Raw genomic sequence first — 22,385 nt, 5'->3', positions numbered from 1 at the left:
AGAACCCAGGGGGAAAATTATGATGAACTTATATACTCGTTTTATATTTTACTTGGAGGGGCTTTTTTCCAAGAGTCCCTAAGCCCATTAGTTAAGGAACCTGTATAGAAAGACCACTGAATTATCCCCCACCCTTCTATTCCCCCATAGTCCCAGGAAAGAATCCACAGCATACTTGTGCAGGGGGTCTTCTTGGCAGTCTGTCACCCCTAGTAACATCTACCATCCTGGGGCAAGGCTCTACTGAGTAGGTTTGAGAGGTCTTCCCAGCTGGGGTGAAACGGGGATAGGAGTGGCAGGTGGGAGGGAGTGGGCCAGAAAAACCTCTGTGGGCTCTGGGGAGAAGCCTGAATTGTGCTGTTCGGGAGGACAGCGCTCTTCCCTCGCCCCCTCAGGGTATCCTTTTCTGGCTGAGATTTGGAATTGCCCAGCCTAGAAGAGATGAAGGCCTCCTCCCTTAATTAAATGCCCAGAGGTTGCTATGGAAACCAGAGCTTCCAAATCCTGGTCAGACAATAGGGAGAGGAGCTGTCCCCTAGACAAGTGAAGCTTCAGGAGGCCTCATTGCTGACAGAGGAGGGGGCCACATGGTGAGGAATAGAAGGAGTGCCAACTAAAAAAAACAAAAACAAAAAACAACACCAAAAATCTCCCTCTCTACTTGAAAGTGTGTATATACTTGAAGAGACCTTTGAGAGCCAAGAAGGGGTCTATCTGAGGCATAACCCTCCTGGGAAGGGGAGGGGTGAGCTGCAGTTCAGCACCTTTCAGAACTGAACAACTCTTTTGTTTCTAGAGAAAGCCAGCCAAGTTGTTAAACAAAGAGAAGAGGCCAGAAGGCAGACCGCTAAGCGATAAGGCCCAGACTGCAAAGAGCTGAGTAATACAGCCCAGGAGAGGAGAGTTCCCCTGAGTCCTGTGACCAGTAGAATACAACAGTCCCACATACACTGTCGCCTGAGGCAGTAGGACACCCATGGGTGACAGATACACTACCCTGCAGAAGTTGTGCTCTTTGGGGACACTCAGGCCCTTCCTTTCATCCCACTTCTCCTTTAGTATTCCTCTTGGCTCTCTGCCTTGAGTTTCTTTTTAAAGGCTGAGACCTGACACTGGGACATCAGACAGACCTTCAAGGACTTCAGTGGGCCATGGGTGCCTTTACCTCAGTCAAGAGAGGAAAGATCTTACTTAGAAAACCTTCCAACATTACAGTGCCTTTGTGCCAAGACAGTGCCCACAGAAAAACAGCCTCTTCCTGATGCTCTGACAACTCTGTGAGGTTAACAGTACATGCCTTTTGCTTTTGTATCTTGTTTTATAATGAACTTATATACACATGTTATATTTAACCTGGAAGGGGGGTTCTTAAAAGCCCATTACTTGAAGAACCTTAACAGAAAGCCCATGTTGAATCATCTCACACCCATATTTCACCAAGGGTCTCATGTGGCTCAGGCTGACCTCACACTGTAGATGCAGCTGAGGATGACCTTGGACCTCTCACCCTCCTGCTTCAACTCCTGTGTGCTGAAATTAGAGGTCTGAGCCACCACAGCTACTGGGATTAGAGCTCTGGAATTCATGCTCGCTGGGCAAGCATTTTATCAACTGAACTATATCTACGGCCGCCAAATTACATTATTGCTTTTATTATTAACTAACATGTTTGTCATGAGAAAGAGGAACCTGAGAGAATATTAGGTATGCCAAACAGCACTCAAGCCAGAAAGTGGCAAAGCTGGCATTTAAAGCCAGGTTTGTCTGACTTGGTCACTTTTCTTGCTTTGCTTCACCAGCTTCTTGGAAGCTTGTGAGCAGGCCCACTCTGTTCTGATTCCTTCGGCTCCCACTCAGTGTTACCTAAATACTTCTGTAGAAGCAGTTCCCAATTCTAAGCTGCTTATTTAAAGAGTTTATGTATAACTTGACTGCTTGGAAGAAAAACACATTTTTTTCAGAGGCAAAAAAGAAAAAAAAATGTTAAATGGACCCAGAAAGGCCACTTGACCCAGAATACAGCTGACAGAGGTACATCTCATCCAAGACAAGCCTGGAGCCTCAAATAGTAATATTGTTTCCTAGAGAAATGTAAATGGTTACACGATGAGAAAGAAACCCTTTCTTCTTCTTTCTATGGACCTATTTTTTTCCACCCAGTAGGGTGCTTTGTGGGAACGATGTACACCTGGGTGCTGGCCCCAGGGAACATTTTAAAAGAAGGAACCAGGGGAGGAAAGTAACTAGAGCTGAAAGAAATAGGCAGGTTTGGAAAAGCCTGGATGATGGTGGGACAAGCATGGTAGCTGTCTGCACCTGTCAGGGAGAAAGATGAAGACGATCAAGCAACACTGTAAAGGGCAGAAGTGGGAGAGGAGGAAGGCTTGAGTGAATGTGTCAGGAGGAATGACGTCCTAAGTAAATGTGTATTGTGGACAACGTGGTGGTTTGAATGGGAATACTACCCCCCCCATAGCCTCATATAATTGAATGCTTGGTCATCAGGGGCGGCACTACTTGAGAAGGATTAGGAGGTGTGGCCTTGCTGGAGAAAGTGTGTCACTAGGGGTGGGCTTTGAGGTTTCAAAGATTTTCTCTCTTCCTGCTGAGGATGGATCCAAATGTAGAACTTTCAGCTAGTTCTCCAGTACTGAGTCTACCCGAGTGCTGCTGTGTTTCCCACCACGATGACAATAGGCTAACCCTCTAAAACTGTAAGCAAGCTCCCAATTAAATGCTTTCTTTTATAAGAGTTACCAAGGCCATGGTGTCTCTACACAGCAATAGAACACTGACTAAGACAGACAAGGCTGCCTCAGACTCATGGGAATTGGAAAAACCTTCTTCCATAGGGTCAGAATATGAATGTTGACAGAGTATACAGAGAACATCTCCCACAGCTTTCTCCTTTCAGTATGTTTGCAGCCGGAGACTGCTGCTCCCCTACAGAGGCCTCCCACAGAAACTAGCCAGGCCCTCTTTCTCATACTGTACATAATAAACACACTAAGGTTCCAGGTTCTTGTATACTTGGTGACACTCCATCAGAGAAAGCACTGCCCACATGATCCCCTGCTTTTCTGTGATGTGCCCATGTCTTCATCCTCTTATTGCCCCAGTCTGGATCCTGGTACCAAGCCATGCTGGACAGACTGGAGAGACCACAGAGAGTGAGTCTTCCTGCCTCCTCCTGCCTTCACTCCAGAGCTTAGCCATGGGCTGTAGTATGACATTTCCACACATGGACACAGCATGAAATGACCAGACTAGGGTAGACAGCACTTCTGTCAGCCCAGATTGATGTTCAAAGGTTTCTTGTGAAGTTGTTTTCATTTTGGTTTGGTTTTTTAAGATAGGGTATCTCTTTAGTTTTCCAGCCTTTCTAGAACTCCATCTGTAGACTAGGCTTTTCTTGAATTCACAAAGATCCACCTATATCTGCCTCCTGAGTGCTGGGATTAAAGCCATGTTCCACCACCTCCTGGCTTTGGCTTTGGATTTGAGACAGGGTCTTGGCTGGCCTGGAACTTGCTCTGTAGACCAGGCTGGCCTCAAACTCACAGGGATCTGCCTGAGGATTAAAGGTGTCAATCACCATACCTGTCCACCCCCCCGCCCCCACCTACCTCTTTTCTTTTTGAGACAATATTTGATATGTAGCCCAGGCTGGCCTCAAACATGTGCAGTTCTCCAGTCTCCTGTGGTGCCACAGGGATGACTACCCCCAAGTGTCCTTGGCTGCTGTCTACCCCTCTCTGCCTCTGTAGCACCCTTAGTTTAGCTCTAATGGGACAGGACACAGGCTTCTTCATGACCACTGTCTTCAGCACCTCCGTCATTCTGCTCCAGCCCCATCCTCAAACATTCTGTACTTCCCCACTAATTCCTGGTCAGCCTCAAGTGGCTTCCTCTCCCTTCCCTTCCCTTCCTCTCCCTTCTCTCTCCTTCCCTTGCCCCCTCTTCTCTTTCCCCCACTTCCCTTCCTTCTCTCTTTTTCTGGTACTGGGAATTGAACTCAGTACCTTGTACAGCTAAACAAGTATTCTACCTGAGGTGCATCCTCAGCACACAAAAGAAAACAACAAAACAAGAGGGGGGGAGAGTCTAGCTCTCTCACCTAGACTGTTTTGAACTCTGTAGTCTCTGTAGTCCAAGTTGGTTTTGAGCATTTATCTTCCTGCCTCAATCTTCTGGGTAGCTGGAATTACAAGTACAAGCCACCACATGCAATTCTTATTTTCATTTTTTTCTCCTTCTAGACCTATCTTCACACACACACACACACACACACACAAACACACACACGCCACACCAACATACTGTTCCCAAGGCCTCTATCTTTTACTTCCAAGCCATGTTAGTGTTTTAGATTCTAGAGTCTAGAACTTTCCCCTTACTCCAAGCAGCTCCCAGCATGCTATCACTTATTTACATCATAGCTCGGTGCTATTTCTCTCAGGGTGTTTTCCTGGGAGATTCTCCTCTGGATCGGTTTTCCATCTGCTGACTCAGCAGATGTCCGGAATAGGCCCAACTCCCAGGAAAGAGAGCAGAGGAGTGGCTGAGGGGAAAGGTGCAGCCTCTGGCATCCGGGCACTGGGCAGGCAGGCAGGCACTCAGAGCAATGTTTTGCTTTCCTCCAGTTGAACATAAGCCATTTCATAAGACCATTATTAGGCAAGACCATGATAGATGAAGACAGGAAAGATGATCTTTCCGTAATCAGATCTGAATAGAAGCAAAAATAAGAACATAAGAACACATTCAAGGACAGTGGCAGTGCATGCCTTTAATCCCAGGAAGAAGGCAAGCAGAGCTGTGTGAGTTCCAGGCCACCCTGGTCTACAGGGTGAGTTCTAGGACAGTCAGGCTACACAGAGAAACCCTGTTTCAAAAAACAAAAACAAGCAAACAAAAGGACATGTTCAAGCCACAGGAGTAAGAAGACACGCACCTGCCCTGTTAGTGTGGTTGAGCCTCCTCCGTGAGTCACATCTTTAGCCTGCTTCATTCCACCGCCTTCTCAATACAACTTAGTGTGATGCTTCGCTTTCTGACAGAGTCCAATCAGAGTTTCACTCTCAGATAATCAAAGTTAAGTTCAAACTCCCAGTCTCTCCTTACAGGGAACATTGGTTGTACCATATTCTCTGTGATGTATGCCCATGTTGCACTGAGTCAATAAACCCAATTTTGTGCATTTTGCCGGTGTCTGCTGGTTGCCTTTGGCTAGAGGACATTCACAGTCTAGAACAATGGGTGGAAAAGATGGAAGGAAGAAAACAAGAGTAAGTATATTTCTCTGGGGAGCAAACTCCCACATCTTTGCCTGTGAAATGTATTTTATGGTATTTAAGGTATTCTTAGGCAAACTTCTCTACTCCCTACCCTGCACCGTCTGCTTCTGACAGGATTCTCCAGTACTCAGTTATGCTTCAAGCACTTCAGAGCATCCCACATCTTCCCGCCTCTGCCTGTCCTGTGTCAGAACTGAGGTTCAGGTAAACCATGAGCTCTGATGGTCCCCTAACCAGATCCCCATCCCCCATTCTTCTGGTGCTCTACGTACCCAGCAGGCCCCTTGCATGTTTATTCCTCGAAAGGGCAGAGACTTCTGGGATAAGGAGAAGTGACAACTCCCCACTTGTAGCTCCTGAGTTCTATTCAGGGATATCGCTCTTCAGATACCTGGAAGACACAGGTGGAAGGTTCCTGGGGGCCCTTGGCATGAGTTCCCAGGGCAGGAAAGGTGCTGAGCTTGTGAACTCTCTGGTAAATTCAGGGTGAATTTTATTTGCTACTGCCCAGAACATCTTTGTGTATTATGCCTCTGTCCCAGAATGAGACCTTATCTCAGTAATCAGAACCCAAAAAAGAGCATGTGGTTCTCTCTCTCCCCCATCTCCTTCTCTCTCTATCTGTAGGAGTATTGCACAGTTTAGTGATTTTAAACTGTGTTCTCTGGGGCTTGTCCCTTGGAGGACTGTGGGGCCGAATGAGCCCCACAGCATACCCCCAATTCTAACTCAACTAAGGGAAGTTTCATTTCCATCATTATGCTTTAAGGCTTTTTATAAAATTCATTTTAAAGAATTAGCTTGTGGGTTTAAGTGGTGAGGAGAGCAGGCCTGGGATATTGGAGATTAGGTTTCTTTTTAAAAAAATAATTTATTTATTTTTATGTGTATTGGTGTCTTGCCAGCATTTATGTCTGTGTGAGGGTGTCAGATCCCCTGGAACAAGAGTTACAGACAGTTGTGAGTTGCCATGTAGGTGCTGGGAACTGAACTCAGGTCCTCAGGAAGAGCGCCCAGTGCTCTTAAGTACCAAGCCATCTTTCCAGCCCCCCACCTGGCTTCTTTAACAAAACAAAAACCCAAACAACAACAACAGCAAAGCAACAACTTGCAGGCTGGTGAGATGGCTCAGCAGATAAAGGCACTTGCTGCCAAGCCTGGCAACCTGCGCTGGATGCCCAGAATCCACATAATAGAAAGAGAAGACCAACCTCCACAAGTTTTCCTCTGACCTCCATAGGCAGCTGTGACATTCCCTACCTCCCACCCCCAATACCATTCAGCTCTAAAGAAAAAGCTAATCACAAAATTTGCAGGAAAATGGATGGACTTAGGATGTAAAATATTAAGTAAGTTCACCTAATCTCAGAGAGAAAAATAACCTCATGTTCTCCCTCCAATGCAGACCATAGCAGAATATATAATAGATACACATACATATATGCATATGTAAATGTAAACAAATGTACCTGTGGGTACAACATAGCATGTAGAAAAGAGAACAAGAAAGGCTAAGTACTAGGAGATGACAGAGAACCAAATGCAGATAATGGACATGAGTTATTGGAAAGGATATAAAGCTAAACTATTTTTCTAGTTCTAACTCTGCCATGGATTTTTCATTTTTAGTGGAGAGTGTCTAAAAATACATCCACTAGTGAAAGTGTAAAATCCAATGTGAAGCTGCACAGTTTCCATCCCCAGTGCTGCTCTAACTCTTTAGAAATTCACTAAAAGGTATATATAGACTTAAGATGTAGCTAACTTTTAAAATTATTTTGTTTTATACATGAGTATTGTGCTTGCATGTATGTCTATACGTATGTCTGTCTGTATGTATGTATGTAGGTATGTATGTACATATGTATGCATGTATGTATGCATGTATGTATGTATGTATGTCCGTATGTGTGTATGTGCACTACATGTGCATCTGGTGCCCACCTAGTCAGAAGAGGGCATAGGATGCCTGTAACCTGGGCTACAGATGACTGTGAGCCACCATGTAGGTTCTGGGACTCAAACCTGGGTTCTCTGTAAGAACAGGTGCTCTTACTGTTGAGTAAACTCTCCAGCCTTGGTCTGGTTAATTTTGGTGTGTAATTTTTTTTGCAAGATTTTTTGTTTTAGTCATAAAGTTTATAAAATAAGCCGGGCGTTGGTGGCGAACACCTTTAATCCCAGCACTAGGGAGGCAGAGGCAGGTGGATCTTTGTGAGTTCCAGACCAGCCTGGTCTACAAGAGCTAGTTGCAGGATAGGCTCCAAAGCCACAGAGAAACCCTGTCTTAAAAAAACCAAAAAAAAAAAAGTTTATAAAATAAAAATGCTAAAAAAATGGAAATCAGAACATAAAAGTTTCAAGGAGAAAATAAAAAGATGATAGGAACTACAAATGATATAAAAGCCATGGCCAGCTACAGCAGCACACGCCCGAGTTGTCAGACTCTTTGGCAGAATTTTTAATCTCTGAGGCATCTTACTGGCCCCATCTGCTCTTCATCTCATTGGATTTACCTATTCTGAAGATTTCATGTGAATACATCATAATGTTGTGGCAGATATTTGTTTAACTCTGTGAAATTATGTTGCATTTGCTTAACTGTGCGTTTGTTGATGTTGTGGAAATGTAAGGATGTGTTGCATTTGTTTATGCTGCATTTGTTTAATTATGCAAAGATGTGTCGATGTTTTACCTTGCCTGCCTAAGGTACCTGATTGGTTTAATAAAAAGCTGAACAGCTAATAACGAGCGAGGAGGTATAGACAGGGACTTCTGGGCAGGGAGAGTAAGTAGGAGAAGAAAGAAAAAGGAGATGACAGGGAGACGCCGGGGCCCAGCCAGCCAGACATGGAAGAAGCAGGAAAGTAGGACATACAGAAAGGTAAAAAGCCCCAAGGCAAAATGTAGATGAAGAGAAACAGGTTAAATTAAGTTAAAAGAGCTAGTGGTACAAGCCTAAGCTAAGACCAATCTTTCATAATTAATAATAAGTCTCCATGTCTTTATTTGGGATCTAGGTGGAGGCCCAAAGAAAATTCCAACTACATAGTATATTCTACATAATATATTGTATTTTGTAACTGATTTCTTTCACCCTGGCTTAATGTTTTCATTTTTTTTTTCCGAGACAGGGTTTTCTCTGTGTAACCACCCTTGCTCTGTAGACCAGGCTGGCCTAGAACTCATAGAGATCCACCTGCCTCTGCCTCCAAAGTGCTGAGACTAAAGGTGTGCACCACCACTGCTCAGCCACTGTTTTCAATTTTTACCTTGTTTTAAATGTTCCTAGTCTCAAGAGAGAACATCCATCTCATAAACATAAACTTAAAATTCTGGCTATAGAGTTTTAAATAAAGATGTTGTGAAGAAGTTTAAAACAAAGACAGGAACTGATGAGTAGTAAGATGGCTCAAGGAGTATCATCCCTAGGACTGGAGGAACTAACTTCTGCAAGTGGCCCTGTGACCTCCATGTAATGGCCTAAGTGAGCCCTTCTCCTCCCCAAGCACATCCATAAGTAAAAGGTGGATATATATATATATATATATATATATATATATATATATATTGCTGGACATGGTGGAGAATGACTGTAATCTGTGATGGGAGTCTGAGGCAGGAGAATTGCTATGAATTTGAGGCCAGTCTGGGCTATGGTGAGACATTGGCTCAAAACTAAAACAAAACCAAGCCATTCTGGCCCTAGCACTCGGTTCCAATCCAGCTAGTTACCGGGAGAGAAAATGTCTAAAAACAAACCACAAGCAAACAAAAATAAAAGTTGGGGATGGAACCTAACTGCAAAGCAAAGGTCCCCAAACCCCTTTTCTAGTTAAATTCTAACACAGAGCTAGCTCCAGAACTCGGGCCTGGTGAATATACTTTCCCCACCACAACTCCTAAGCATGTGACCCACACGATACCTTTAGAAATGCATCTTCGGTTTTGTTTTGTTTTGTTTTAGAAAGGGTCTCATTATGCAGCCCTGGCTTTCCTATAGCTCACTCTGTAGACCAGGCTGGCCTCAAACTCATAGAGAGATCCTCCTGCTTCTGCCTCCTGAGTGCTGGGATTAAAGGCATGCGCCACCACACCCGGCTTTGGAGACACATCTTGAGAGCCACAGAGGAGGCTTGCCCCATCACAGATCTGCTGCTAAGATGCAGTCATGCAGGAAGAATCAGTGTTGGCACACACTCCCAGAATGTCAATGCCAGAGCAGCTCAGGAATGGCAACCTTGTTAAAAGCCAGAGGCAGCTACCTGCATATCGGAGCAGGGTTACTTGTGTTGAATGTTCATTTGGAGTGGTTGTCAAAGGGTGTGCATGTATGCATGAGTGTGTGAGTGTGTGTGTACCTTTCTCAGGTTGTAGTTGGAGGGATAAGAGAACATAAAGTGGAAGTGGGGTGAGGTAGTGAGCTGGAGTGGGTGGAGAGATGGCTCATTGATTAAAAGCACTGGCTGTTCTTTCAGAGGGCCTGGGTTCAATTCCCAGCAACCACATGGCGGCTCACAATGCCTGTGTGAACACCTCCAGAGGATCTGACACTCTCACGTAGACATGCATGCAGGCAAAATACCAATGTACATAAAATAAAAATAAGTAAATCATTAAAAGGAGGAACACACAGGAACCCCACTGACAGGTCTAGACATAGGTCGGAGTGTGGGAAAGGCAGGTACCGAGGATGGTCACACTGTGGGGAAGGACTCCAGTCTCCCAGCTGTCCTGGAGCTCTTCCAAACCACACTTATGGGCAGCTCAGGGAAGCTATCAGGATGCTGGAAAGGACAAAAAGGGGACAAATTCCATAGGTGAAAATGTATATGAAAGCTGAGGATGAAGTGTGGGGGAAAATAAGGTGAAGAAAATTCCAGAGAGCCTGGGAGAAGAGGACAACCACTAACGGTGAACTACCTGCCCTTGGGTGACCCCATCCCTGGAAGTGATGGGCAGGACAAGGGCAGAGGACAGTGCAGCCTGTGAGCCTACCAAGAAGCCTGGAAACCACTGAGGAGACTAGAGAGATATCGGCCATGCTGCATTTCCCAGATGACTCCATTCTCTGTTACAGTGAGCCTGAGCCTGAGGAGATCTGTCCTGTTAGAGAGATCTGTCCATGGGCCTGAGAAGCCTTTGAAATGTCCTTTATTTTAGGGAAAAGGGGTAGGCAGCAATGACTGTGACTTAAAGGCAAAGGTGTGTGTGTGTGTGTGTGTGTGTGTGTGTGTGTGTGTGAGAGAGAGAGAGAGAGAGAGAGAGAGAGAGAGAGAGAGAGAGATGTTTACTCCAGAAGGTCTGGATCTGTCATGGTGAAGGGACTTCAAGACAACCCTGAGCCAGGGCTGTTGTTGCCTGAGGCCTGAGGCAGGAGGAATTGCATCCTGCGCTATATATAGTGAGTTCCAGTGTGAGACCCTTTCTCAAAAATAAACCATACCAACAAAACAAGAAGGGGAGGTGGCAGACCCTAGATTGCTCTCCAATGTACCCAAAATTGGTCCCCAGTTCCCTGGAGGCCTTATTGGAGTTCTTTGGTTGCCAGAGCCAGTGACTTATATAAGCTGTGTATCTCCATAGTTAGCAGAGGGGTCCCCAGAAGCCATGGAGGTTCTGAAGGCTACGATCAGTAGGCAGTGTGGTAGCTTATTCCGATCTTAGATTGTCTTCCTGTTTCTTATCCCTAATGCCCAGACCTTGTCTTACAGGCTGGACTTTCACCAGGTGACACACATTAGTACGTCAGAGTCAGCTGGTATCAGCCTGGAACTAGCCCTGAGCCTGATTCATTCAGGAAGCTAAGCCAGGCCACAGAACAAAACACCGGCTCCTAGGAGGCCTGGAGTGAGAAGCCCCCCCCCCCGCCCCTGCCCAACAGAAAGCAGAGAGCCGCTTGTTTGGTCTCTCTTCTATTCCTTTTTGTAGGGCTCCTTCATTTGTTTCCTCTGCCTATCTCTGGGTCAAGAGCTGTAGTTTTGTTTCCTTGATTTGTTTTAGGTGATCCCTGAGGAAGGGAGTCGGGCTGTAAAAGAGGGACCGTAGGGGCTTCTTTTTAGAAGATTCCAAAAGTGGAACCAGTTTTGGAATAGAATTAAGGAGTCAAAGGTCCCTGGGGCCACTCTCTCCCCAAGAGATGCCACCTGTCCACAGTTTAGGCAGATTCTGCTGTCTTCCTTGGATAGATCCTACAATCCTCACTTTCTGGTTCCAAAGCTCTTTATGGGTTTTGACACTAATTCGTGGACATTCAAAGATCACTTGGCTTTACTCGCAGCCCCCTCCCGACCTCCTGACAGCCATACAAAAAGCGTGGGAATCCCCTTCCAGAAGGAAGCAACGGTGCAGCTTTAACAGAAAGGGAAGGGAGGAAGAGGGCGCTGACTCAGAGTCTCTTACTATTGGCTGCTGCTGGGGATCCCACCTTAGGGATTGGTCGCTGCAGAGCCCGCCTCCTTTTGTGATTGGCTCAGCCTGGATCATATAACGGGGCCGTTCGGCCTCCGCCTCAGTTGGAGGCACGCAGGGAACCGGCACCCAGTCTCCGTGCGGATACTTCGGGGGCGACCTCCTCCTCGTTGAACCCGAGTCCAAGTCCCTTGGAGACTGCAGCCATGAAGGAGAGACGGGCGCTGCAGCCAGTGGTGGTCAGATGTAAGCTCGTGCTGGTGGGGGACGTGCAGTGTGGGAAGACCGCGATGTTACAGGTGTTAGCGAAGGACTGCTATCCCGAGGTGAGCCACCCGCTGGCACGGGGTCTATTCCCACCTGCCCGGAAAAGCCGTCTGTCGTCCCCGTCCCCCCCCCCCCGCAGGCCGACCCACCCTGCCTGCCTGCCTTCTGGCTGGAGGACTGCCCTGCCTTGCTTCCCCTGAGACCTGACCCACTTCTGTCGCCCGGTCGGCTCCTCCTCACCTCTATACCCATTATATCCCCTCCCACTTCGCTTCATTCCTGGGACCTGGAGGTTTCTGGAGAACCTGGGCTTTTATTCTTGACGCAGTACCTGCCTGGCCCTCCTGTAAGCTCTGTGAGGGTGGCCCTAGGCAGCAGGCTTCTGTTGCTTTCCGCTGATCACCTGTGCCAAGGGACTAGAGGGCAGGAGACGGAGATTAGAATTGGCTGTGGCTCTGAAAATGGGACACAAATCTAGGGACGAGAAGAAAATGTGAATGTAGGTTTCTCTGACCAGCCAGGATGTGGGGGACTTGTCCCAGGCTGGGGAGCAAAGGCCAGTATCCCTCAGGTCCTTCCCTCCTGTCTCACACAGTTCCTCCTGCCCCGTGTACCCCCCTCCTCTGGCTCTGCATCACCTGACGCTTTAGTGTTCCAGCGCATGTGTGAGTGGCTTCTTGTTGGGGTTCTGAGGGCATGCGAGCCCGGGTACGAATGTTTTCTCTCTCCTCACAGACCTATGTACCTACCGTGTTTGAGAATTACACAGCCTGTTTGGAGACCGAAGGACAGCGAGTGGAGCTCAGCCTCTGGGATACTTCAGGTAAGACTGGAGCTGCAAAGGCTCCATGCTACTCCACTGGCCAGCTGAGGCGGCTGCTTTTTTAGGGGAAGGAGGGATCCCCCTTTGAGGATAGAAGTGTTTGCCGGGAAAGAGAAGGAAGGTATGTAAAGATTCTTTAGCTAGCTCTCTTGGATGATTCGGGAAAGTGGTGAACAAACCCCAAGAGCCATTTATGCCTCTCTCTGGTCTAGTTCCATTTTTTTCAGAGGGCTGCGGAAGGGACCTCTGAGTACTCCCGGGAGCACCAGACAGGTCTTCCCGATTCTCACACACACATACACACATTCTCCGCCCTCCTCTCCCTCCCTCCCATCTCTCCCTCCCTCCCCCTCTCCCTTTCTCTCTCTCTCTCTCTCTCTCTCTCTCTCTCTCTCTCTCTCTCTCTCTCTCTCTCTCTCTCTCTCTCTCTCTTTTTCTCCCTCTCCTCTGCCTCTCTGCCTTTAGTTCTCTGGAGCAAAGTTAAATGAGCGGTAGGAGGCTGCTGCTAGAGGCAGCTGTACTGGGGCACAGACGCGCCGCCGCTGCCGCCGCCGCCGGCGGCTTTGGAGGGAATATTGCTCTCCCTCTCCGGCCACTGCTGTCTGCTTGCCGCAACTCAGCCCTTCCCGTCAGAGGCTGCGGCTCAGGGATGAAGCGATACATCATCGATGTTTTGGAGGGTGGAGAAGATGGTAAATGTAGGGCATGGTCACATCGGGGTTAGTGTCCAGGAGAGTGCATGGGTTTGGTTGTTTTCATTTCTACCCGTACTGGGATGAGGTTGGAGACCCCCACCCCCACCCCCGTCTTTCAAAAATGTAGAAAGCAATGTTGTCAGTGTTTCCCCACTCTCCACCCAAAGCCCTTAGAGCTCAGCTAACATTTGCTTTGCTTCTGAGCCCTTCCCACTTTCTCTACCCAGTCCCTCTTTTTTAAGTCTATCTCAGACATAATTAAGGAGTAAGAGCCAGCAAAATGAGAAAGAAAAGAAGATCCATGCTTTACCAGAAAATATTTTTTTTACATATTTAAGCTGAGTTTGAAGAGGAATTGTAAATCACTAAGGCTTTTCTACATGTGTGAAATATGCCACCCTACTTCTCTGAAGGAACCTTGTTCCTGTTCTCCAGTATTGAGGTCTGGAGATGAGGGATGGGTAAACAGAAAATGATAGCTACTTCTTTATCTCTCTCCACAATCAAAATTCCTCAGGCTGCTACTCGTTCCTCCGTTGCAGTTCCAGGAGAGGGAGGCAGGGTTCTGGTTATCCTGGACTGTGCTATGCTGGCTGGATCGGACCAGAATGCAGCGTGGCTGCATGATTTGATGTATGGTTTTTCTCCTGCTGTACCCTCCCACCTTCCAGTCGTTCCTGAACCTTGCTGCGGTTCATCTCTTCATTACCAACCTCTCTGCTCCCCCCCCCCCCCAGCCCTTGAATCCCAAGCCCAGATGATGGAGTATCAGCAAGTATGATCTTTCTACCCCAGGTCACACCCTATCCCTTCATTTCACACGGTTGTAGGCAGTCAGTCACCCTTCTTTCAGATTAGGTTCCTGTCAGGACAGTGGCGTTTGGGCCATGGTTGAACCTGTCTCTGTTATTCAGTTGCTGGCCTTAGGGGAGGGGGATTGCTTGGAGCCAAAATGGAGACCTACTCCCCTCCCCCTCCCCCAGTACCGCAGCGCTCCCCTGCCTCAGTGCTGCTGTGATCCAATCCCCACCGCACCCCCAAAAGAGATGGGGGTGGATTGCTGAAGGAGCAGGCAGCTATCCCAACTCCCCCTTACTTCTTTTTTTTATGACGGACACCCCCACCTCAGCTTGGATTCCCCCCAGTTTCCATGGTGATTGCAGTACAGGGAGAGGGGCTGCTTGCTATTCTAAGCACGGATTGTCTGGATTCCAAATCTGCTACTGTTCCTTCCTCAGGGTGGAGGGGGCCAGGCTCAGCTCCTGGTCTTCACCCCACCAAACCCTGGGTCAGGGTTGCTTTCCCCAAGGCCCTTGCCTTCCCTCCACCAAGAAATCTTGCTCTCACACTAACTCCACAGCTGATCAGTGTTCCTGTCTTTGAGATTGCCTCCCTGAGATCTAAGGGGTGAGGGTCACAGTATTCCCTCTGCCCTTTTCAGTGTAAGCTGACTTAGGTGGGTAAAGGAGTAAAACACTAAATAAATCCTGGATGCCTTCCCTCCCGCCCGCCCCAATAAGCTCCTGAAGGTCTGACCCCGAGGTAAGGAATCAGAGCAGGCAGTTATGTAACAGGCAGGGTTATTTCTTCCCTGGGAGACCCTGGAGTGGAAGAATGGAGCGGAGGCTGGGCAGCAGGCAGGCTTAGATGATGTGAAGGGTACCAGAAACAAACCCTTGTCTCTCCAAAGGTACCAGGGCTTCTTCTGGGACTCTGAATATGAGTAGATCTCGAATTAAACCCACTGTGGGAAACCCGGACAGGGTCCGAGTTTACTTTACCCACATTTGCTTTCTGCTCTTTTAGGACCAAGGGAAATGGTATTCTGGCAGGTGGTCATGTCCCAAGCTTCCATGCAGTACCACTGTGGGACATGCATGTTAAGGGTTTAAGAAGTACATTCCCCAGGGATCCTTGGGCTTAGGCCTGTAGAGAAGGGAAGATACCATGACCCACTCTCAGCTCTTCTCCCCTTACACCAGGGTCTCCTTACTATGACAATGTGCGTCCACTCTGCTACAGCGACTCGGATGCAGTGTTATTGTGCTTTGACATCAGCCGTCCAGAGACTATGGATAGTGCACTCAAAAAGGTAAGGCTATGCTTGAGGTAGGGGTGCATGTAGTCATCCAGCTTCTGGGGGTGGGGGCTGAAGCAAAAGGATCTTAAGTTCAAGTTCAGCTTGGGCTATGGAGCCAGTTCAAGACAGGCAATTTAGTGAGACTTTCTCTCCAAATCAAAATAAAATAGGGCTGAGGATGAATCTTAGTTGGTAGTGAATGCTCCCCTAACATAAGCAAGGTGGGGGGTGTGAAAATATAATCTGTAGTTTCTCCCCTTGTCCTCCAATCCTCCTGCCTGTAAGCCAGGAAAGCAGTGTTGTGGTTGAAGAAGCCTCACCGTCAGCTGTGGCTCTGGGTTGAATCCGGGTCTCCTGCCTCCCAGCCTTCTGCTTTTTCCTTACCTTGTACTACTCTTCCAGAGGTCCAGCTAGAAAGGGATGTACTGAGGGCTCAGAGAATCCTCTGGTAATGTGAGGAGTTTTAGAAGCAGCTTCTGTGGACCGTGATCCCAGGCAGTTCAGGGTCATCAGCTGATGGAGGTGCCTGGGTCTGAGATCTGCCTACAAGACACTGAGACAGACCTGCAGGAAGTGGTGTGGGACTTGCCTAGCTCCTCAGGGAAGAGATTGCTTCACACACACACCCCCACTGGCATCCTGGGTTTGTTTGCCTTTTGACTGGGGAAAGAAGACAGACCATGTCTTCCCTGTGTGGCAGGGAGTGGGAGACTTGTCATGTTTCCCTTTGGTGACTGTGCTGTTGACTGAAGGGACAGGCTCCTGGGTTAGCACACTGGTGCCACCAAAGGCCTCATGGGCAGGAAGATGATGTCATTAGTGCAGCAGGGATACTGTGACTCAGACAAGGACTCAGCTTTGATACTGAGTGACGTGCTCCATGCTGCCAGCCAGACTTCTCCTAGTATCTATCCGCCACTGACTTTCTCTCCTTTCCCCTTCCCCTTCCTCTTCCCCTCTTGCCCCAACCCTCAGTGGAGAACAGAAATCCTGGACTATTGTCCCAGCACCCGTGTGTTGCTTATTGGCTGCAAGACAGATCTGCGAACAGACCTGAGCACTCTAATGGAGCTTTCCCACCAGAAGCAGGCGCCCATCTCCTATGAGCAGGTGTGTGTGTGTGTGTGTGTGTGTGTGTGTGTGTGTGTGTGTGTGTGTATGTGCTGGAGGGTGAGGTAGAGAAGGCTATAGCAGAGGGCTTAGATATAGCTCTTGATTAAACTCTTTCTATATGACAAGATAGAATTGATATTGGGGGCTGCTATAAATAGCAAACTGTCATGTGGGTTGGGGTAGCAGATACTTGTTAACTGAGATTCCTGCTGCAGGTTAGCTCTCAAGCCTCTCCTGTGTGCCAGCTTTTAAGGTTCCTTTTTTTTGTAAACCATATGCATCAGACTCATTAAAGATACTTGTTAGAGCTGGATGTAGTCTGTAATCCCAGAACTCAGGAGGGATTCCTGAAGGCAGAAGAATTTCAAATTTGAGGCCAGCCTGGCTGCATAATAAACTCAATCTCAAAAAAACAAAAACTGGCAAACAAAGAGGAGTAAATGATAGAATTTTTGGATTCCAAGCTCCATGTCTACAAAATAACTCCAGGAGAAAGATATAGACATCTGCATTTTTATAACAAGACCCAAGGATAATTTTTAATGAATTATTAACTTTTCTGGTGTGTGTGGTGTGTGCCATGCCCATGTGTGGAGGTCAGAAACACATTTCAGGAGTTGGTTCTCTCCTTCCACCATGTATGTTTCTGGGATTGAACTCAGGTTGTCAAGCTGAGCCACCTCACTAGCTGCAAGGATAATTTTTAATGCACATAGGAGTGTAAGAATGTCTGATGGCTGGGCAGTGGTGGCATACTCCTTTAATCCTGGCACTTGGGAAGCAAGTGAGTCTGTGAGTCTGAGGACAGCCTGGTCTACTGGATGTGACCTTTTCAGCCTGGATGTGACTTTTTCAGATGGCCACAAAGTGAGTTCCAGGGCAGCCAGGGCTGTTACACAGTTAAGATTTCCCATGAGAGTCACCTGGGAGAACTCTTTAAAATACCAAATACACACAGACACTCACACGAAATAAGCATATGTAAAAGTTTTTTAATGATAATATCAAGACTGGGGGTGTGGTTGATACATGGTTAGCCTGCATGAAGTCCTAGGTCCCATCACCAGTACCAAGACCTAAGACCTAATGCCTATGCCATCCCCAGACATCCTGCTGTACCTGGTTTGAAATCAGTACTCTTTTTAAAATGTTGTAGGTGATTCTGGCATGCAGTCACTTTTATGAATAACTGGCAGTTGGGATGTCATCTGGAATAGCCCTGAGGAGTGACACGTGGGATGTCATGGTGTTTCCTAGGCATTTTATAGACCACTGTATTAATGACCGCACTCTTCCCATAGGGCTGTGCAATAGCCAAGCAGTTGGGTGCAGAAATCTACCTGGAGGGCTCAGCTTTTACTTCAGAGAAGAGTATCCACAGCATCTTCCGGATGGCATCCATGGTGTGTCTGAACAAGCCTAGCCCAGTGCCCCCGAAGAGCCCGGCCCGAAGCCTCTCCAAGCGGCTTCTCCACCTCCCCAGTCGCTCTGAACTCATCTCTTCTACCTTCAAGAAAGAAAAGGCCAAAAGCTGTTCCATCATGTGAAGTCGGAGCCGGAGGCGGGGGAGACAGCCCCCCCACTTCCTCCCTTGGGGTGCAGAGGCACGGGAAGAGGGAGGATGAGATGGTTTAAGACCCTGGATGTGACTTTTTCAGATGGCCACAGTAAGGATTTAGGAGACAGGAATGGGATGGAAGAAGAAGCCAGGCCTGGCAGGAGGGCCTGACATTAAGCAAGAACCATCACACCCCAAGCCAGGCTGTGGACGAGCAGTTGCCCAGTGTCCCCCTACTCCAGAGAAAGGAAGGGTGTTGGGGGGATGGGGACATGCTGGCCTCATCTTCAGCGTCATGCCTCTTCCATACAGTGTTCCCGTGCAGACTGGGGATGGGAGGGGCCCTTGAGCCCTCCCCTTCCCCTTAAAGAAGTGGCAGGGGACTGGACAGTGGGAAAGCCCAGAGGCAGCTCCCTTGGGGGCTTAGCTCAGGTGCTTCATAACTGAAACCAGGAGGGCAAGGGCTGATCAGAGCTGGTAAGGAATCCTCATCTTTTCATAGCCCATGCGTCATGGAGAGGTGACATCATACATTCATATGCTTCTCACCGAAGTCCCCAGGGCCCAAGGGAGAAGCCCCAGACCCCCTTCTCTTGCAGAATGTGGGGGTGGTGGTGCTGCAGGGGCAGGACTGATGGGGGTTACCAGACTTTCCTGCCCGTAGGGCGGTACAGTTGGTATTTGTTTTATAGACTTGTCTTTGGAATTGGGGGGAGGGGGGAGTGTTTCAATCTGTTATATGTTCTGTGTTTAAAGAAGAAAACCTATTTATTAATGAAATATAACATATGAAGAAGTTGGTTGTTTTTGTTCTTTGATTTTTGGTAACTGATGATCAGGGGAATGCTGTTTTGAATGCTGTTCTGTAGGTTCGAGTGGCAGTCTCCGTGGTTCCCTAGCACCTTGTCCCACTTGTCCCAATCCCACTCACACCCTCCTAAGTCAAAGAAGAGCTCCTTAGCCCTGGGTTAGGGCTTCTGCTGCTCAGAATGCTGACACTGGACAGGAGAATAGTTTTTTGTAAGGGGCTGTCCTCTGTAGTGTGTGATGTTCAGCAGCAGCCTGGGTGTCCCTGGTTCTGGATGAGAGTAGCATGCTCCAGTTGTCACAGTCAGAAATGTCTCTAGATATTGCTGAATGTCCTCTGGATGAAATCACTTCCTGTTGAGGACAATTGGCCTAGAGCTGTGGTTCTCAACCTTCCTATCACTGAGACCTTTTAATACAGTTCCTCATTTGGTGGGAACCACCCATATTATTCTGTTGCTCTCCCACAACTGTAATTTTGCTACTGTTAGGAATCACAATGTAAACATCTGATGTGCAGGATCTCTGATGTGTGACCACTAAGGGGTTGAGAACCACTGCCCTACAGACACTGAAGAAGAAAGAAAGCTCACCTCAAATAGAGGCTCAAGATGCTGAGTCCCACTCCCAGCAGGTGCTACATAGGCTAGTTCAAAGCCCATTGAAAGCTCCTGGGGTTACCATTTCCTGTGTTCAAGGAGAGGTGCTCTTTGTTATTGATTTTCCAATTCTAGTGTTCATTGATGGTAGCTCAGGAGTTTTAACATCTCTTATAGCTCTTTTCCAAGGTTCATAGAATAGTAATAGAAATTAAAAGTTATTATGGGGACGGGGAAGATAGCCCAAGGTTTAAAAACACTTCTTATTCTTACAGAGGACCCAGTTCTGTTCCCAGCACCCACACAGTGACTGGCAACTGTTTGTAAATGCAGTTCCAGAGGATTTTATGCCCTCTTCTGGCCTCCATGGATACTGCATGCATGCGATACAGACAAAATACCTATATGCATAAAATTTAAAAATCTTTTTTAAAAAAAGTTGCTATGACTATGGTGCGTACTTGGAATCCCAGTATTTGAGGGGCTGAGGCAGGAGAATTGTGAATTCTAGGACAGTGGGGTATGGTGTAGGAAAACCTTGTCTCTAAAAGAAGTTACTATGCCTCTGCTTTTGAAAAAAAATACTTTTCTTTTTCTTTCTCTTTCTTCTCTCTCTCTCTTTCTCTCTCTCTCTCTCTATCTCTCTTTTTGAGACAGGGTTTCTCTGTGTAACAGCTTTGGCTGTCTTGGAACTTGCTTTGTAGACCAGGCTGGCCTCGAACTCATAAGAGATCTACCTGCCTCTGCCTCCCAAATGCTGGGATTATAGGTGTGTGCCACCCCACCTGGATCTTTTTATTTTCATTCATGTGTGTATGTGTGTCTGTGTATAGGTGTGTTCATGTGTGAATGCAGGTGCCCTTAGAGACCAGAGGCATCAGACCCTCTGGAGCTGGAGTTAAAAGTTAATTATGAGCTGCCCTATGTATGATGTGGGTGGCAGGAGTTGAAGTCAGGTCCTCTGAAAGATGCTATTAATTGCTGAGCCACCTCTCCAGCCCCATCCTATGCATCTGCTTTAAATAATCAAATTTAACCTCATAAAACAAAACTAGTTAATATTTGTTATATGCTTGCTATGTGTCAGAGCACTTTATATTCTGTGATAAGCTTTTCAGTTATTACCTATTTCATTATACAGGCAAGGAGGTCCAGAGAGATTCATATACCCAAACCATGCATGTGGAGTATTAAAACATGGATACAGCTGGGCCGTGATGGTGCACACCTTTAATCCCAGCACTTAGGAGACAGAGACAGACGGATCTCCCAGTTCCAGGCCAGCCTGGTCTACAGAGTAAATTCCAGAACAGCCAGGGAGACACAGAGAAACTCTGTCTCAAAAACCAAACAAAAACAAACATAGATATAAATTCAGGAAGTCTGGCTCTAGAACATTTTTTTGAGACAGGGTTTCACTGTATAACCACAGGTGACTTGGAAGTCACAAAGATCTGCCTCCTGAGGGCTGATATCGAAGGTATGCACCAGCATGCCCCACTGCTGAGACCCAGGATAGTTTCAAACTTGCTACATATCAGGAGATGACCTTGAGCTGATCCTTCTGCCTCTACCTCTCAAGTGCTGGGATTGCTGGGATTGCAGGGATTGCAGGGCTGTGCCACAATGTCTGCCTACCAAGCCTGGCATTTAAATGTGCACTGAAACATGTTTTCTTTTGCTTCTCTTTCCATCTGTCCTTTCTCCTCTTTCCCAGCTTCTCGCTTTTAGTCTTGCTCTCTAGAGCTCTCTCTGAGGTAGTGCTCTGTTGAATTGCCTGGAATGGACTCACACTCTGGGCTTACATGATCCTTTCAACTCAGCCTCCTGAGCAGTTGGCACTTGTCATGTATCTGGCAACATAATATGCTTATTTATTTACTTATTTTGTGAGGAGGGCAAGAGTTCAATCTGGGTCGTTTGCTTTGTTTTTAGTTTTTTGAGACAGAATTTCTCTGTGTAGCCCATGCTGTCCTGGAACTCATTCTGTAGACCAGGCTGGCCTGGAACTGGGAGATCCGTCTGTCTCTGTCTCCTAAGTGCTGGGATTAAAGGTGTGCACCACCACCACCACCACCACCACCAGGGGTCTTATATAGTTTATGTTGGCCTTGAACTTACTTAGTAGCTAAGAGTGACCTTAAACCCCTGATACTTGTACCTCCACCTCACAAGTGCTGGTATTACAGGCACGCATCATCATGCCTGGCAGAATATGCACTTTTAACTGCCTTGCTAGCCCATCTTGTAAGACAAGGAATATTCTTATTTCTGTTTTATAAGTGAGGAAATAGAAAAGCCTATATAATATACAACAATATGCATATTATACAGTATATATAATATATTATGTAATTATGTTTTAATGATATGCATGTTATATAATATGCATTTAATGTGTATACTATATAACAAGCAGAATAGCATACTTAGTTAGCATTCAAACCAAATCTCACTATTAACCATATTGCACATACCCCTTATTATTAGCCATGTGGCTAAATAGGAGACTAGCTTTGATACTTACCAAATATAATCTGGGGGCTGGAGAGTGGCAAACATGAGTGGTACTCATGGGTTCAAATCCTTGAACCCATATGAAGCTGTATATGCCGAATGTCTATAAATCCCAGGGCTCCTCAGCAAGATGGGAGGTAGAAAGAAGGTGACAGGTAGGGACTGAGACTACAGATTGTCATGTGACCTCCCACAGTGGTAAGCCTGTGCCCACACAC

At 47.1% G+C, this 22,385-nt stretch overlaps 1 protein-coding gene and 1 long non-coding RNA gene across 3 annotated transcripts; one reads left to right on the top strand and one right to left on the bottom strand.

The window, feature by feature from the left end:
- Window positions 1-4,358: 4,358 nt before the first annotated feature.
- LOC118238256 lies at window positions 4,359-5,521 on the bottom strand. The gene is made up of 3 exons (XR_004768048.1): window positions 5,389-5,521; window positions 4,955-5,247; window positions 4,359-4,728 (listed from the first exon to the last, which is right to left on the bottom strand). It is a non-coding gene; the product is annotated as an uncharacterized LOC118238256 (long non-coding RNA).
- A 6,227-nt stretch (window positions 5,522-11,748) lies between these two features.
- On the top strand, window positions 11,749-19,002 carry Rnd1 (Rho family GTPase 1). Of its 2 annotated transcripts, XM_027396471.2 has the most exons (5): window positions 11,749-12,034; window positions 12,711-12,798; window positions 15,476-15,585; window positions 16,549-16,683; window positions 17,988-19,002. In XM_027396471.2, exons 1-5 carry the CDS (start codon window positions 11,915-11,917, stop codon window positions 18,231-18,233), a joined length of 699 nt encoding a protein of 232 aa, XP_027252272.1. In that variant the 5' UTR covers window positions 11,749-11,914; the 3' UTR covers window positions 18,234-19,002. The 2 variants fall into 2 exon arrangements, with proteins under 2 accessions (XP_027252272.1, XP_027252273.1); XM_027396472.2 differs by lacking the exons at window positions 11,749-12,034; window positions 12,711-12,798 and adding an exon at window positions 13,222-13,490.
- The last annotated feature ends 3,383 nt before the right edge of the window (window positions 19,003-22,385 follow it).

This window comes from Cricetulus griseus, chromosome 2 (genome assembly GCF_003668045.3).
Source record: "Cricetulus griseus strain 17A/GY chromosome 2, alternate assembly CriGri-PICRH-1.0, whole genome shotgun sequence".
Classification (NCBI taxonomy): domain Eukaryota; kingdom Metazoa; phylum Chordata; class Mammalia; order Rodentia; family Cricetidae; genus Cricetulus; species Cricetulus griseus.
Note: the sequence above shows the minus strand (reverse complement) of the source record. Positions and strands in the feature narration are given on the sequence as shown.